General features: G+C 30.5%; 1 protein-coding gene across 3 annotated transcripts in view; it reads right to left on the bottom strand.

Annotated features, from left to right (window-relative positions):
- LOC126750284 (titin) overlaps nucleotides 1–11,535 on the bottom strand; it is a 1,176,889-nt gene extending 1,165,354 nt beyond the window's left edge. For all 3 annotated transcript variants that reach the window (XM_050459851.1, XM_050459854.1, XM_050459853.1), the window contains exon 1: nucleotides 11,145–11,535. In XM_050459851.1, coding sequence (XP_050315808.1) covers nucleotides 11,145–11,217 — 73 coding nt within the window. In that variant the 5' untranslated portion in view covers nucleotides 11,218–11,535. The remainder of the gene's footprint in view (nucleotides 1–11,144) is intronic.
- Nucleotides 11,536–12,433: the final 898 nt, after the last annotated feature.

The following is a 12,433-nucleotide window of genomic DNA, read 5'->3' as shown; positions in this document are numbered from 1 at the left end:
GTACACTGGAAAATCACCTACTTGTGAGCTAGAAAAGTGCCTTGGTTCAAGAGTCGTTACAAATTTGATAAAACGCTTAGAAAATAAATATCATGTGTTATATGTTGATATTTTTTTTACTAGCGTTGATCTATTTCAACAATTGAAAGAAAGAAAAATCCATGCTGTTAGAACCGTAAATATTAATCGTCGTCATATGCCAAAATTTGAAACCAGACAAGAATTTGAAACGCGGTGATGTGCAATGGTTTACAAGCAGTACCGGATTGTTACCTGCAAAATGGAAAGACCGTAGATGTGTTCACAAGTTATCAAATTTTCATGAGCCAGAAGATGTAGGAACAGTAAAAAGAAAAGAAAGAAGTGGACAAATTACTAAAATTCCATGTCCTCAATCTATAATCGATTACAATTCTAATATGAATGGAGTCGACATATTTGACCAAAGACTTTCTAAATACAAGATTGACCGTCGCAGTAAAAAGTGGTGGCATCGAATATTTTTTTACTTATTAGATGCATCAATTGTAAATTCCAATATTATTTATAATAGGTTGGAATTACCAAAAATGTCTGCTAAAGATTTTAGACGAAGTGTCATAAACGGTTTAATCTCAGAAACGCTTGTAAATCGAAAGAGAAATTTGGTTGCACCATCAGATGTTGAAATAAAAAAATACAAACCTTACGTACCTTTAGAGATAAGACAGCAGTCATCTGCTCATCAACCTACAAGGGGTACCAGAAGAAGATGCGCGCTTTGTAGCACTAAGGCTAACCTAGTAAGGACGGATTGGGTATGTTCCATATGTAAAGCCCTTTGCAAGCAACGTAATTTTTAGTACCCAAGTTTGTATGAGTTTTTAAATAAATTTGTTACCTTACTCTTAGTTTTTTTATTTTGTGTCACGGTAGTCCACAATATGATCCACCGAATTATTCAAATTTAACAAAAAACTGATTGGCAGATTTTCATTTTTTATTTTTTTATTATTACTAATATTAAATTACTACAATTTTACAAAAAATATAAAAATTCATAAAAAAAATATTTTGGCTCCACTAGGTATTTTTTTACCAACTAAATTAGGCGCCGCTAAGAGTTAAGACAGGAGAAACAATGTTTTTAAAAACAAACTTTTATTTAAAAGAACAAAGCAACAAAATTTATATAATTGGTAATTGGTTTAAAAATCGGTTAAATTAGAATACAGGAATGTGTAGAACTAAATAGAGAAGTATATAAACAATAGCAATTACTTATATTTGTTAACCTCCTTATCTGAAAATGAAGAAGTGCTACTTTACGTTAATTTCAGCAATACTCGGGATGTAACTCGCATCACCAAGAAATTCCCTAAAAAGGTTTAAGTAAAATGTATTAAAGGTGAAAGGTGAAAAGAAGTAAGTCCTCATTATTCCTTATAAAACAAACTAAGGTATCAGAAAAAAAATGGATTTATAGCTACACAAGCTGGGTGATTTCTACCAACCTCTTATCACTAGATTAAATTCACCAGCATGTCCTGAAGATTGGTCGATAGTGATCATAAAAATATGCATTAGATTAATAAGTGACTCAGACAGCGTCAACCAACTATAAATTCGAATAAAAAAAAGGGGAAAAGAGTTAAATTACATTGCGTTTTGCTATACATCCATCTTTGTTTTCCTCCTCTTCTTTTCTCTCTCAGTTCGCTCTCCTTTTAATACGTCTCTAGATTTGCTCCACATTTCTTCGACACTACATTGCTCTTCTTTAACTCTTTCAGGGGCAACAAATTTAAAATTTTTATTCTTTATTTGGGCACAGATTTTTTTTTTCTTATTATGTTTATTTTTCTGTAAACTATAACTTAAGAACATAAATAATACTAGTAACTTTGTTTATTTTTTATTTTTACTTATTATTTTGTACATAAATGTGAAAAACCAACTGGTGCTATATATGTACCACTGCCCCGTTCTTATTTATTTCTATGAAAGTCTTGAAAACATGTTTTATTTTTAGTTAAGCAGAGAGGCACGTTGCAAACGCTGCAAACTCATTCCGTTCTGACTTGGTTCTTTTTGGTGCTACAGTTAGCACATCGACGTCGAGTACCACGTTCAGGTTGATGTGTCGAACCTTCAAATCGGACTTCTTCGGAAACATATGGTTTATTTTTCTTTATAGCAATAGTTTCAAAACTTGAAGCAGATCTTTTTCTAGCCACCAGAGCTTCTGCTACAAGTCCTTCTATTATACTTCGTCGGAAATCTTTCATAGAAAGAGGTGGAAGCTGCAGTCCCTTATATAATACAAAAGCATTAACAACTGCAGCGTCCAGAAAAAAAAAGAAAATTCGATGCCACCATTTATGACTTTTTCGATCTATTTTGTAGTAAGACAAATTTTGGTCGAACTTGTCAACAAAATTCATATTTGCATTGTAGTCAGCAAGTGCCTTTGGACAGGGTACTTTGGTAATTGATCCATCCTTTTCTTTCCGGTTCACTTCAAGCATATCACGTGGATCGTGGAAGTTGGACAAAAGAAAAACGGAACGCTTATCCTTCCATTTAATGACCGATAAATCACTATTGCTCGTAAACCACTCCATTTCACCTCTTTTCATGTTCTTATCAGCTTTAAAATTCGGTATATGTCGCCTAGAAGAATTAACAGTGCCGCAGGCATGTATATTCATATTCTTTAGATCTTCCATAAGTTCTACCCCGTTAAAAAAATTGTCAAAGTAGACAAGGTGGTTTTTATTTTCTAGCCCTTCACATAGCTGTTTGACAACTCTTGAGTTGTTAAGTTGTTAAGTTCTTCTCGGCATTACCACTTGGCTTTCCTGTATAAATATCAAATTTTAGACAATATCCGTTTTTATCTGCCAGTACCCACACTTTATACCCTCTTTTAGTGGGCTTCTTTGGCATATATTGTTTGAGGGAGCTTCTCCCTTTAAATTTTATCATAGATTCATCTATGGCAACTTCACGACTTGGCAGCATGCATTTGCCAAAAGCCTCTGCCATAGAAATCAACAATGGCCTTACTTTATATAGTTTGTCGTAATTTGCTTCCCCTTTTTTTGCCATCAGTGAATTGTCGTTCAAGTGAAAGTTACCAAGCAGCCAACTAAAACGCTTCACTGACATTAGATTACTTACATAAGAGTCATGAAGATCTGGCGCACTGGACCAATGGTCCCTATAACTCGGAAGGCGCTTTATGCCCATAAGTAAATTCAACCCCAAAAATGTTTTTATTTCGCGAACATCGGTTGGTTTATGCTTGCTAAACTTTTGTTGAGCATACAAATTTGTTTCAAAAACCATATCTTTTATGAAATTCTCAGAAAAAAACAGCTGAAACAGTTTGCACGGAGTTGGATCTATCATATTCGTCACGCAATCAGCTAAACTAGACTGAGCAGCAAAATCTGGAGGTGAAGCAGGAGTTTCCACATTAGACCAAATTGGAGATTTTCTGCCAGCAGGTGTGGCAAATGCAGCTGTTTGAATTTTTCTAGCAATTGTTATCAAAGGCAAATCATCTTCAGAGTCACTACTTGAATATATTAGCACATTATTTCCGATGGTTGCTTCCGTGTCGCTTTCTTCTTCGCTCTTGTTACTGGCTAATGATTCGCTATCAGAAGGAATTTCTTCAGCGACTGCATGATTTTGTTCTATTTCTAAATAAATATTATCTATTTCAGCGAATAGATCATCTTGCGTCATGTTAACCAATTTAAATGGCAAGTCGGACATGTTGGAACCTGAAAATAAAAAAAAGCTGTCGCAAAAAATAAAAAACCTAATGTGTGCGGTGGTACGCATAGAGTACCAGACAGATATCAAATATTACAGGATTTTTTCAAATAAATATTCAGTCTCCATCATAAGAAAATAGCTTTATAATATAATTACAACGCAAATATACAAATATACTTACTTTTTTAGTCTTCCTCTCACTCACAGTTAGTTTACACTCTTGACAACTTAATTATAACCTTAATTTATTTTTCAGGCAGTGGCTGGCTCTATGTCCGGCGCCGTTACCGCAAGGCGCACTTCTTTATAAGGACGTAAACAACTTATTTCTAATGGTGGTTCATAAACTAAACCACTGCTCCTTTCGTAAATAAATTTTATACCAGTGGTGCTAAATATGTACCACCGCCTAACTAGAGCATGCATTAAGGTGGTACATTTTGTACACCAGGGCCCTTGAAAGAGTTAAAGGATTTCATTCTTTGTTTTAAAATAGTAGTTTGTCTTTATTCAGTATAATTGTTCTGTTGGATTTTTTGACTTTTTGGTTCGTTGATACATGGAGTTTCAATATCTCTTCTCGATATAGATGAAATCAATTTGATATAAACAACTTTTTCAGGTAAATCTACATAAATAATGATCACGCTACTTAGATTACTCCTTAATACTATATAAACTATCTAAAATCGGTGTGAATGGTTTTATATTAAAACGGGTTATTTCATATTTAACTAATAGCAAGTTTAATTCTTACGTAAATGGAACGAGTTATATCTGGAGTTTCTCAATGATCCCATATTTATAAGATTTTCACTCAAAGTTAAAACAACTTATAATGAACAATATAGTATATGAATTATTTTTGTGGGTCAACTTCTTTTGGAGTTATGCTCAAATTTACGAGGGATGGTTCTCGACGAGGCTAAAACCGAAATCTTAAAACTGCCATTCAAAATGCTTTATCTAAGACACTTTCCGTGATAACTCAAGAACTATTCTGAGAATTTTAATAAAATTTTCAGCCTAAATTAACGCAATTTGTAGTGAACAATTTAGTATATGAATCATTTTTGTGGCTCAAGTACTTTTGGAGTTATGCTTAAATTTACGAGGAATGGTTCTGGACGAGTCTTAATCCGGAATCTTAAAACTGCAATTCGAAATGCTTTATCTAAGACACTTTCCATGATAACTCAAGAACTACTTAGAGGATTTTAATGAAATTTTCAGCTAAAGTTAAGGCAACTTACAGTGAATAATTCGTTATATGAATAATTTTTTTGGCCTCAGTACTTTTGAACTTATGCTCAAATTTACGAGGGATGGTTCTGGACGAGGCTAAAACCGGAATCTTAAAACTGCAATTCGAAATGCTTTATCTAAGATACTTTAAAATACTTTCCATGATAACTCAAGAACTTCTTAGAGGATTTTAATGAAATTTTCAATCAAAGTTAAGGCAACTTATAATAAACAATTTAATATATGAGTCATTTTTGTGGCTCAAGTACTTTAAAAGTTATGCTCAAATTTACTAGGGATGGTTCTAGACGAGGCTAAAACCGGAATCTTAAAACTGCCTTTCGAAATGCTTTATCTAAGATACTTTGTATGATAACTTAAGAACTTCTCAGAAGTTTTTAATGAAATTTTCAACCAAAGTTAAGGCAACTTATATTGAACAATTTAGTATATGATTCATTTTTGTGGCTTAAGTACTTTTTAAAGTTATACTTCAATTTACAAGGGATGGTTTAGGAGGAAGCCAAAACCAAAATTTTAAAATACGATTAGAAATTTTTTATGCAAGACTCTTTTTATAATAACGTAAAAAGTGCTCAAGCAATTTTAATGAGGTTTTCACTCAAATAGGAACAAATCTGATATATAAAGCAGTTTTGTGACTTACTTTTTGAGTTACATCCAAATTTACGAGGGATTTCCATAGAAATTTCTTCCCAAAATGTACTTAAAAAACCTAGTTTTTAAACAATTCCCGCCGTGTATATGCGCATATAATCAAACCATTTTCGAGAATCTCTATGTGCTCTCACGTAAGATTCAATGTACCGCATTATATCACCATAACCGCAGCTATAAATAACCTATTTTACGAACTCGCCATTCATAAAGTAATAAAAATGCTATTTTAACACTTTTACGTGTTTGGTTATTTTATTTTTATCCATTTTATTCACTTTCCGTCATACAGTATTTTTCTTTTCCTAGTCAGTTACGTCAAATTAAAATATCGTCTTGTTGGCGCTTACCTGTCAACGTCAAACGTCATCGTTGTCATATGTCACACCTACGATATGACAATTTAAAGGCATTTGGTTTTTTTACCTTTCAATGTCGCAATTGTCAAACCTATTATCTAAACCCTCTATGTCTGTTTAATTGTCTGTCACTATCGAAACATCTTATTTGTCTCATTTTTATCTCACCTTTGAATGTCAATTGTCATAAATGTCAACTGTCAAAGTGACGATATATTTGTCAAAACCTTTTTTGTTGTTCCTTCTATACTAAACTCTTCATTTTATTTAATTTTTTCGCTGACAGAACTAAACCCGTTATCGGTGGTTTATAGGCTTTTTATTTACTTATTCCCTCATTCATTCAATTTTTCACCATTTTTTTATTATTTTTTGTTCCCATCCTTGTTCCATGCAATTCCACTCCGGTCCCGAAAACATTTCCAATTAAAAAAGATCTATTAACTACCAACAGTTTTAAATTGAACAACATTGTAGGATACACGCGCGAGTAAACTAGTGCCATATTTTTTCCGCTCAGGTTTATTCATTTGATTTGCTCGTTTAAATAAAGTCAAAAAAAAATAAATAAATAAAAATAAAAAAGAATGTACTGGCTTTAATCCTCCCTTTTTTTATATATTCAATTTTAAACGAATCGGATTGGGATTTGAAAGGGTTTATTCGCATCGTACATATCTGTGAACCGGAATGGAATTTTTCGTTTAATTAATCATCAATCATTATTGTGGCATAAAATGTGATTTTACAAGGTCTCGAATATTTAAAAATAGCTGGAAAATTGCACGAGTGAGATATCCACGTTAAGCGGAAAACTGCATACGTGTGTATTTTCATTTACTACGGAGATAATTTTAGAAATTGTTGATGATATGACAAATATCTCAGAATGGCCTATAGGCGAAAAGCGAGGAAACAACTTGGATAAACCACAATTACCACATTAAAAGAAGTAAAAAAGATGAAGGTTGAAATGAAAATTCTAATTTTTTTCTTAATCAAGATGCAATGAACAGATGGAAAGGATTGTAAAACTGACCCTGTAGTAAATAACAATAAATTTACACTCATATCATACCAGAATATACACAAAACGTCTAAGAAGGCCTAAAATACACGAAAAGTGATTCTAGGGTCCTTTTAAGTCTACTTATTACCCTGATGCCTCCAGGTCTATCGTGGAACGAGCCATATGTGACCTCCTATAGAGTTAACATTTAAAATCCCTTATTTATCCACATTTCCAGGTAAATTTGTATTCGAAAAATTCTGGAAATGCCCTTAAGGTTGCTCTCATTGGGTCAGTTTGGTTCAGGATTTCTTTTCTTCTAATTGTCCTTATTACTGCATTAATCTTAAATGGTTTTTTGTATGTATAAGCTCTTGAGATAGGAAGAGGTCTGCTTTATAAAATAAATATTTCCTTCTTACTTCATCACCCTTTACCTTAATTTTTCCTCTTTGTTCTTTCATTATCTTCTCCGTAAATCAGTGAATGGGGATTTTAATATGAATCAGCTGGTTTACAGATAAGAAAGAATGTGGTACTAAAAGAAAAGTGTTATCCGGGTGATAATAAGAGCAACAAGGTTCTTTTCACAGTATACATACTCAGCTATCAATGAAATCCCAGGAAAGCATCATAAAAATAATGAAAATGTCTGAAAAGTATATAACAAGCTACTTAAAATGCCTTGAAAATGTTTAAAAAAATGCTTTGAATATCTGAAAAGAAAGGTAAATATTGAAAAAGCCTTGAAGTTTAAATGCTTAAAGAAAAATTGTAATTTTTTAAAATTAGTTTTTTAACTTTAAATTTCTGAAAAACATTTCAATTATTAAAAAAGCCTCTTAAAAATAAAATAATAGGCTTAACTGAGCTGAAAAATTCTGCAAATATTTAGGCATAAAATTCATAAAAGAATGACCTCAAATGTCAAGCAAAAAATTGAATATTACTAAGATTGACTCGAAAATTTGGAAATTAAATTAAAACATCTGGAAAATGGGCTTAAAATGATAGTCTGAAATTTTTGGACCAAATGAAACTGTCAACATAAAGGACATTACTTGAAATTTATAGAAATTTTAAAGGAGAATGTCTGTGACTTCAAATGTCTGAAAGATTTTTGAAATATAGTAATATTAGAATAGACAGAGACTTTTAGATAGAAAATCTTGGAATGTATATGAATTGATTAAAAATGCAAAGCAATTACCTAAAATGCCTGAAAAAATTTTTTATTACTGAGCTTATATAAGGTATAACTTAAAATGCCTAGAAAACAGAGATATATCTGGATCAAATATAAAATGATAAAAAAACTGGAATATACTAGAAATGTCATAATATGCCTGGAAAAAAATATCAATTTTCTAAAACTACTTGTAAATATATTGTAAGAACATACAAAATTTCATATTTCAATCACCGAGAAAAATGTATTTAAATACCTGAAAAAAATCTACAAATATCTGGACTTAAAATGCCTAGAAAATACTTGAAGGACTAAGTTTATTCAATGTCAATTTTATCACTTTTAATGTTTAGTTTTTCGTGTTTCTGAGGGTTTTTGTATTGTTTTCTCCTGCAGTCTTATGTATTTTGTATCTTTTATTTTCTTTTCTGATACCAGTTTTTTGTATGTAGCTATTATGCTAAATAAACGATATTATTATTATTATCAAGGAAAAATTTAGCTATTAGCTATTGCTTAAATAGCCTGGAATATGTAAGGACTAGTTTAAAATGTCTGGCAAATATTTGAAAGAAAAGAAATGCAGTTTTTTTTTAAGCAATTGAAGTGATTTTAATTTTTTTTTAAACAACTTGTTTAATTAGATTGACTTTTTTTTTAATTCGAAGCCTTTCCAATAATTAACTTTTTGTTTAGGAATTTTATACAATTTGTTGATATTCCAGTAATTTTTCACACGTTTTTCATATTTTTTATATATTTTAAAGCATTTTTCTTATATTTTTGAGTATTTTAAATTATATCTTATATTTTCAGGCTTTTTTATTATTGTTCACGTTTTTCAAGATATTTGAAGTAGTCATTTGTATTTTTCATTTTTATTCATTTTAAAAAATCGCACCTTTCTCCATAAATTTAAAATTAATTCCTTACATTTTTCATCTTTTACATATGAAAAATATTTACGGCCATTCTTCACTCAGTAGTCATTCGAGTTTTCGATTTACTATTATTTTCGAGGTATTTAAATTATTTTTTTTACATTTTAGAATTTTTTTTAAGTAATTCTGAATCTGTATTAAAGAAAATTGCATAGTCTCTTTGTACTCTTTAATAACTTTTTTATATTTTTTCATGAACGTGACAAGTTTTACAGATATAAAAAGTAGGTTTTTTTTATGCATCTTAAGTTGCCATATATTATGTTATAAATACATTCTGGGATTTTCCAGTTATTTTTTTCCAAGCATTTTCAATATTTTTTTAAATACTTTCCGAGCATTTCTTATATCTTCCAGCCTTTTCAGTAATATGAAGTCGTTTGAAATAATTTTTAAATTTTTCTTCGAAAAAATGATTTTTTTTTCATGATTTTGAAGTAATTTTTACACTTTTCACAAATTTTTAGTCAGTTTCTACCTATTCCAGACTTTTTTGATAGTATTCAAATTTTTTCTACACATGTAAGGTCATTCTTGTACCTTTTCCAGACATTTAAATTCGTTATTTAAATTTCTAGTAATATACATTTTCTATAAGGCATTTCTTATATTTGCCAGTTTTTATTAATATTCTGCATTTTTTATAAATATTAAAATTTATTTTTTTGTATTTTCTAGACATATTAACATTTTCTAATAGTTTTTTTTTGAGTAATTTTTTTATATTTTCCATATACATATTTTGAGTAAGTTCCTATATAATATAGACATTTTTAGTAATATTTCATTTTTTTTACGGACATTTAAAGTAATTCTTATACATTTTCCAGACATTTATGTTATTCCTTTTATATTGCAATTTATAGATTTTTCCAGGGATTCGAAGCAATTTCTTAACATTTTCTAGGCATTTGAAGTAATATCTTATACAGATCGTGTTTTCCTTCGTTACTTATAGGAAATCGCATAGAGTCGAAATTTTGCAACGTGTACGAGTGCCTGTGACAGAGCACCGCCCCGGCCGGCCCGAGGACGGGATAGTAAACATCTGACTTTCGTGGCAGCTGCGTCGTTTGGTGACAAAATGTCCCAAAATAATACGCGAAAATCCAGGCATTTTTAAAATATTTATTCTAATGCGGGTTTTACAGATATGACAATGTGTAAAACCCGCATAGAATTGTAATTTTAAAATGTTTAATATGCTGTATTTTGCATAATGAAAATTAAAGCGTTATTCTAATAAAAAATAAAATATCAATTCTGATAAAAATATAACTATAGATAAAAAATCAGAAACTATTGTAATTCATTTCTAATATATCTTAATCTTTTTTAGTAATCTGCGTTTAATTTTTTTATTATGAATTTACTTTTTTAGATATTTTCATCAATTTTCAATTTTCTTCGCTGTCGTCTTTTTTACATTTTTTATTTTCCTATTCTAAAATTCTAAACTAGAAAAAGTATCTATTATTTAATTTAAATTTAATATTTATATTTTATTAAGCTCCAAATATATAATCTTTTGGAAGGTCGCCTGTACTGTTCACTCATCAGTATTATACTATTATATTAGGTTTTTTTTTAATATGTTTACTATGTTAAATAGCTATGCTAGACCTCGACATGCTTAAATAGTAGTTTTTATAAATTTTTATGATAATAAAGACGTAAAAAAATATCCTTAGCTAAATATTTTGGAGATGCACTAAAACAAACATCCCTTTGATATAAAATGAAATAAATTGGACAATTAAGGGTTTTACAGGTAATCCCTGAGAACGAAAAAACGTGTCTCAGTTTCATAAAACCTTGCCCTTAAGTATTTACCTTATAAAACTAAAAAAAAAAATTAAAACTTTTGAAAAACTTCAATTGTTAGTAATATTTTATATACAAAACTCCCGTAGAAACTTAAACAAGTGATCCAAAAAAATAATGATTCCGCTCACCTGTTAATCCGGCAAAAATCGCCAAAATTCCCACGATCATTCCCGCCATCCGACGATCTCCCAAAGCTCCCATTTTCGAAAAGTTAATAATGCACCACGAATCACTTAAGTAACTTTCAAGCAAAACGGCAAAACTTTCCGAAACATTAAGCTATAAATATATAAAGAAAACTGTTGACTTTTAATTTTTGTTCCTAAAAATCCAATTCACATTCCGAAAGTAGGTGAAACTTTCCGGCATATAATGTGGTGTACTGAAGTTTTACACGGACCGTCACTAAAGGAGTTTATTTTATTTTTCTATGATAGTTTTTTTTTTTCGTTAAGTCGCGTCTATAGAGAAAAATTCGCGTAAATTTTGTTCGGTTATCGTTCGTCCGTTCCCGTTAAAGTGTTTCAGCGGGACTGAGGCTGGTGGGAAATTCCTGAAAATCGCTACTGAAAACTTGTGTGTGTGTGTGTCTGTGTGTGTGTGTATCAGGAACCGGGAATACATGCGCGTCCTGCGAAATATTATAACAGGTGCTCTAGTTTAAAGTTTTCACTATTTTGTGTTAAATTTGCATGAAAATTGAGCTTTTCCAAGAGTGGTTATACTTGAAAAAAATATATAACTTGGATTTTTGATGTCGTATAGTTGGGAAAATTGAACATCTGATTGATTTGAATTGAACAACTGACCAAGTCAAAAATATCCATTTTTGGGAAATGCAATTTTAAACTTGAACATAAATTTATGTCGTAATTACGAAAAAAGTTTGATTTTAATAAAAGTTTTACTTATGCGTTTATTTAAAATAAATTATTATCTTTTATTATATCCCTCAAAACATTTTAAAAAGCAGCCACTGATTTTTTTTTTGAAAAAAAGCGACTTGGTCACTTTTTCCTTTTTATTAAAATTGTTACATACAGACTTGCTAAAATCCTTTTCCTAATTAGTTATGAGAGTTTTTTAAAGCAATCAAAGATTTATAGTAAAATTAAAATTATTTTCAAAATTTCAAAAACATTAAGTTATTAAATCAAAAAACTCACTTAATCCGAGTCTGATTCTGTATCACTCTCACTTGCTGTAGGTTCTGGGACGGTATTTCTCTTTTGTTTCTCAACTGGTAGAGCCTGGTACCAATTGTGATATTCTGGAGGAATATCGTTTTGAGTACAAGCTTCAAAAGGCAATTTTTTGTCTTCTCAGAAATACCTAACTGTGCCTTGTATAATTTTGGAATTACGTTGGGAATCGCATTTAAGGGACCTGGTCCAATCACGTTAATCCTTTTAAATTC

The sequence above is a fragment of the Anthonomus grandis genome, chromosome 2 (genome assembly GCF_022605725.1).
Source record: "Anthonomus grandis grandis chromosome 2, icAntGran1.3, whole genome shotgun sequence".
Classification (NCBI taxonomy): Eukaryota; Metazoa; Arthropoda; class Insecta; order Coleoptera; family Curculionidae; genus Anthonomus; species Anthonomus grandis.
This window is presented reverse-complemented; position numbering and strand designations above follow the sequence as displayed.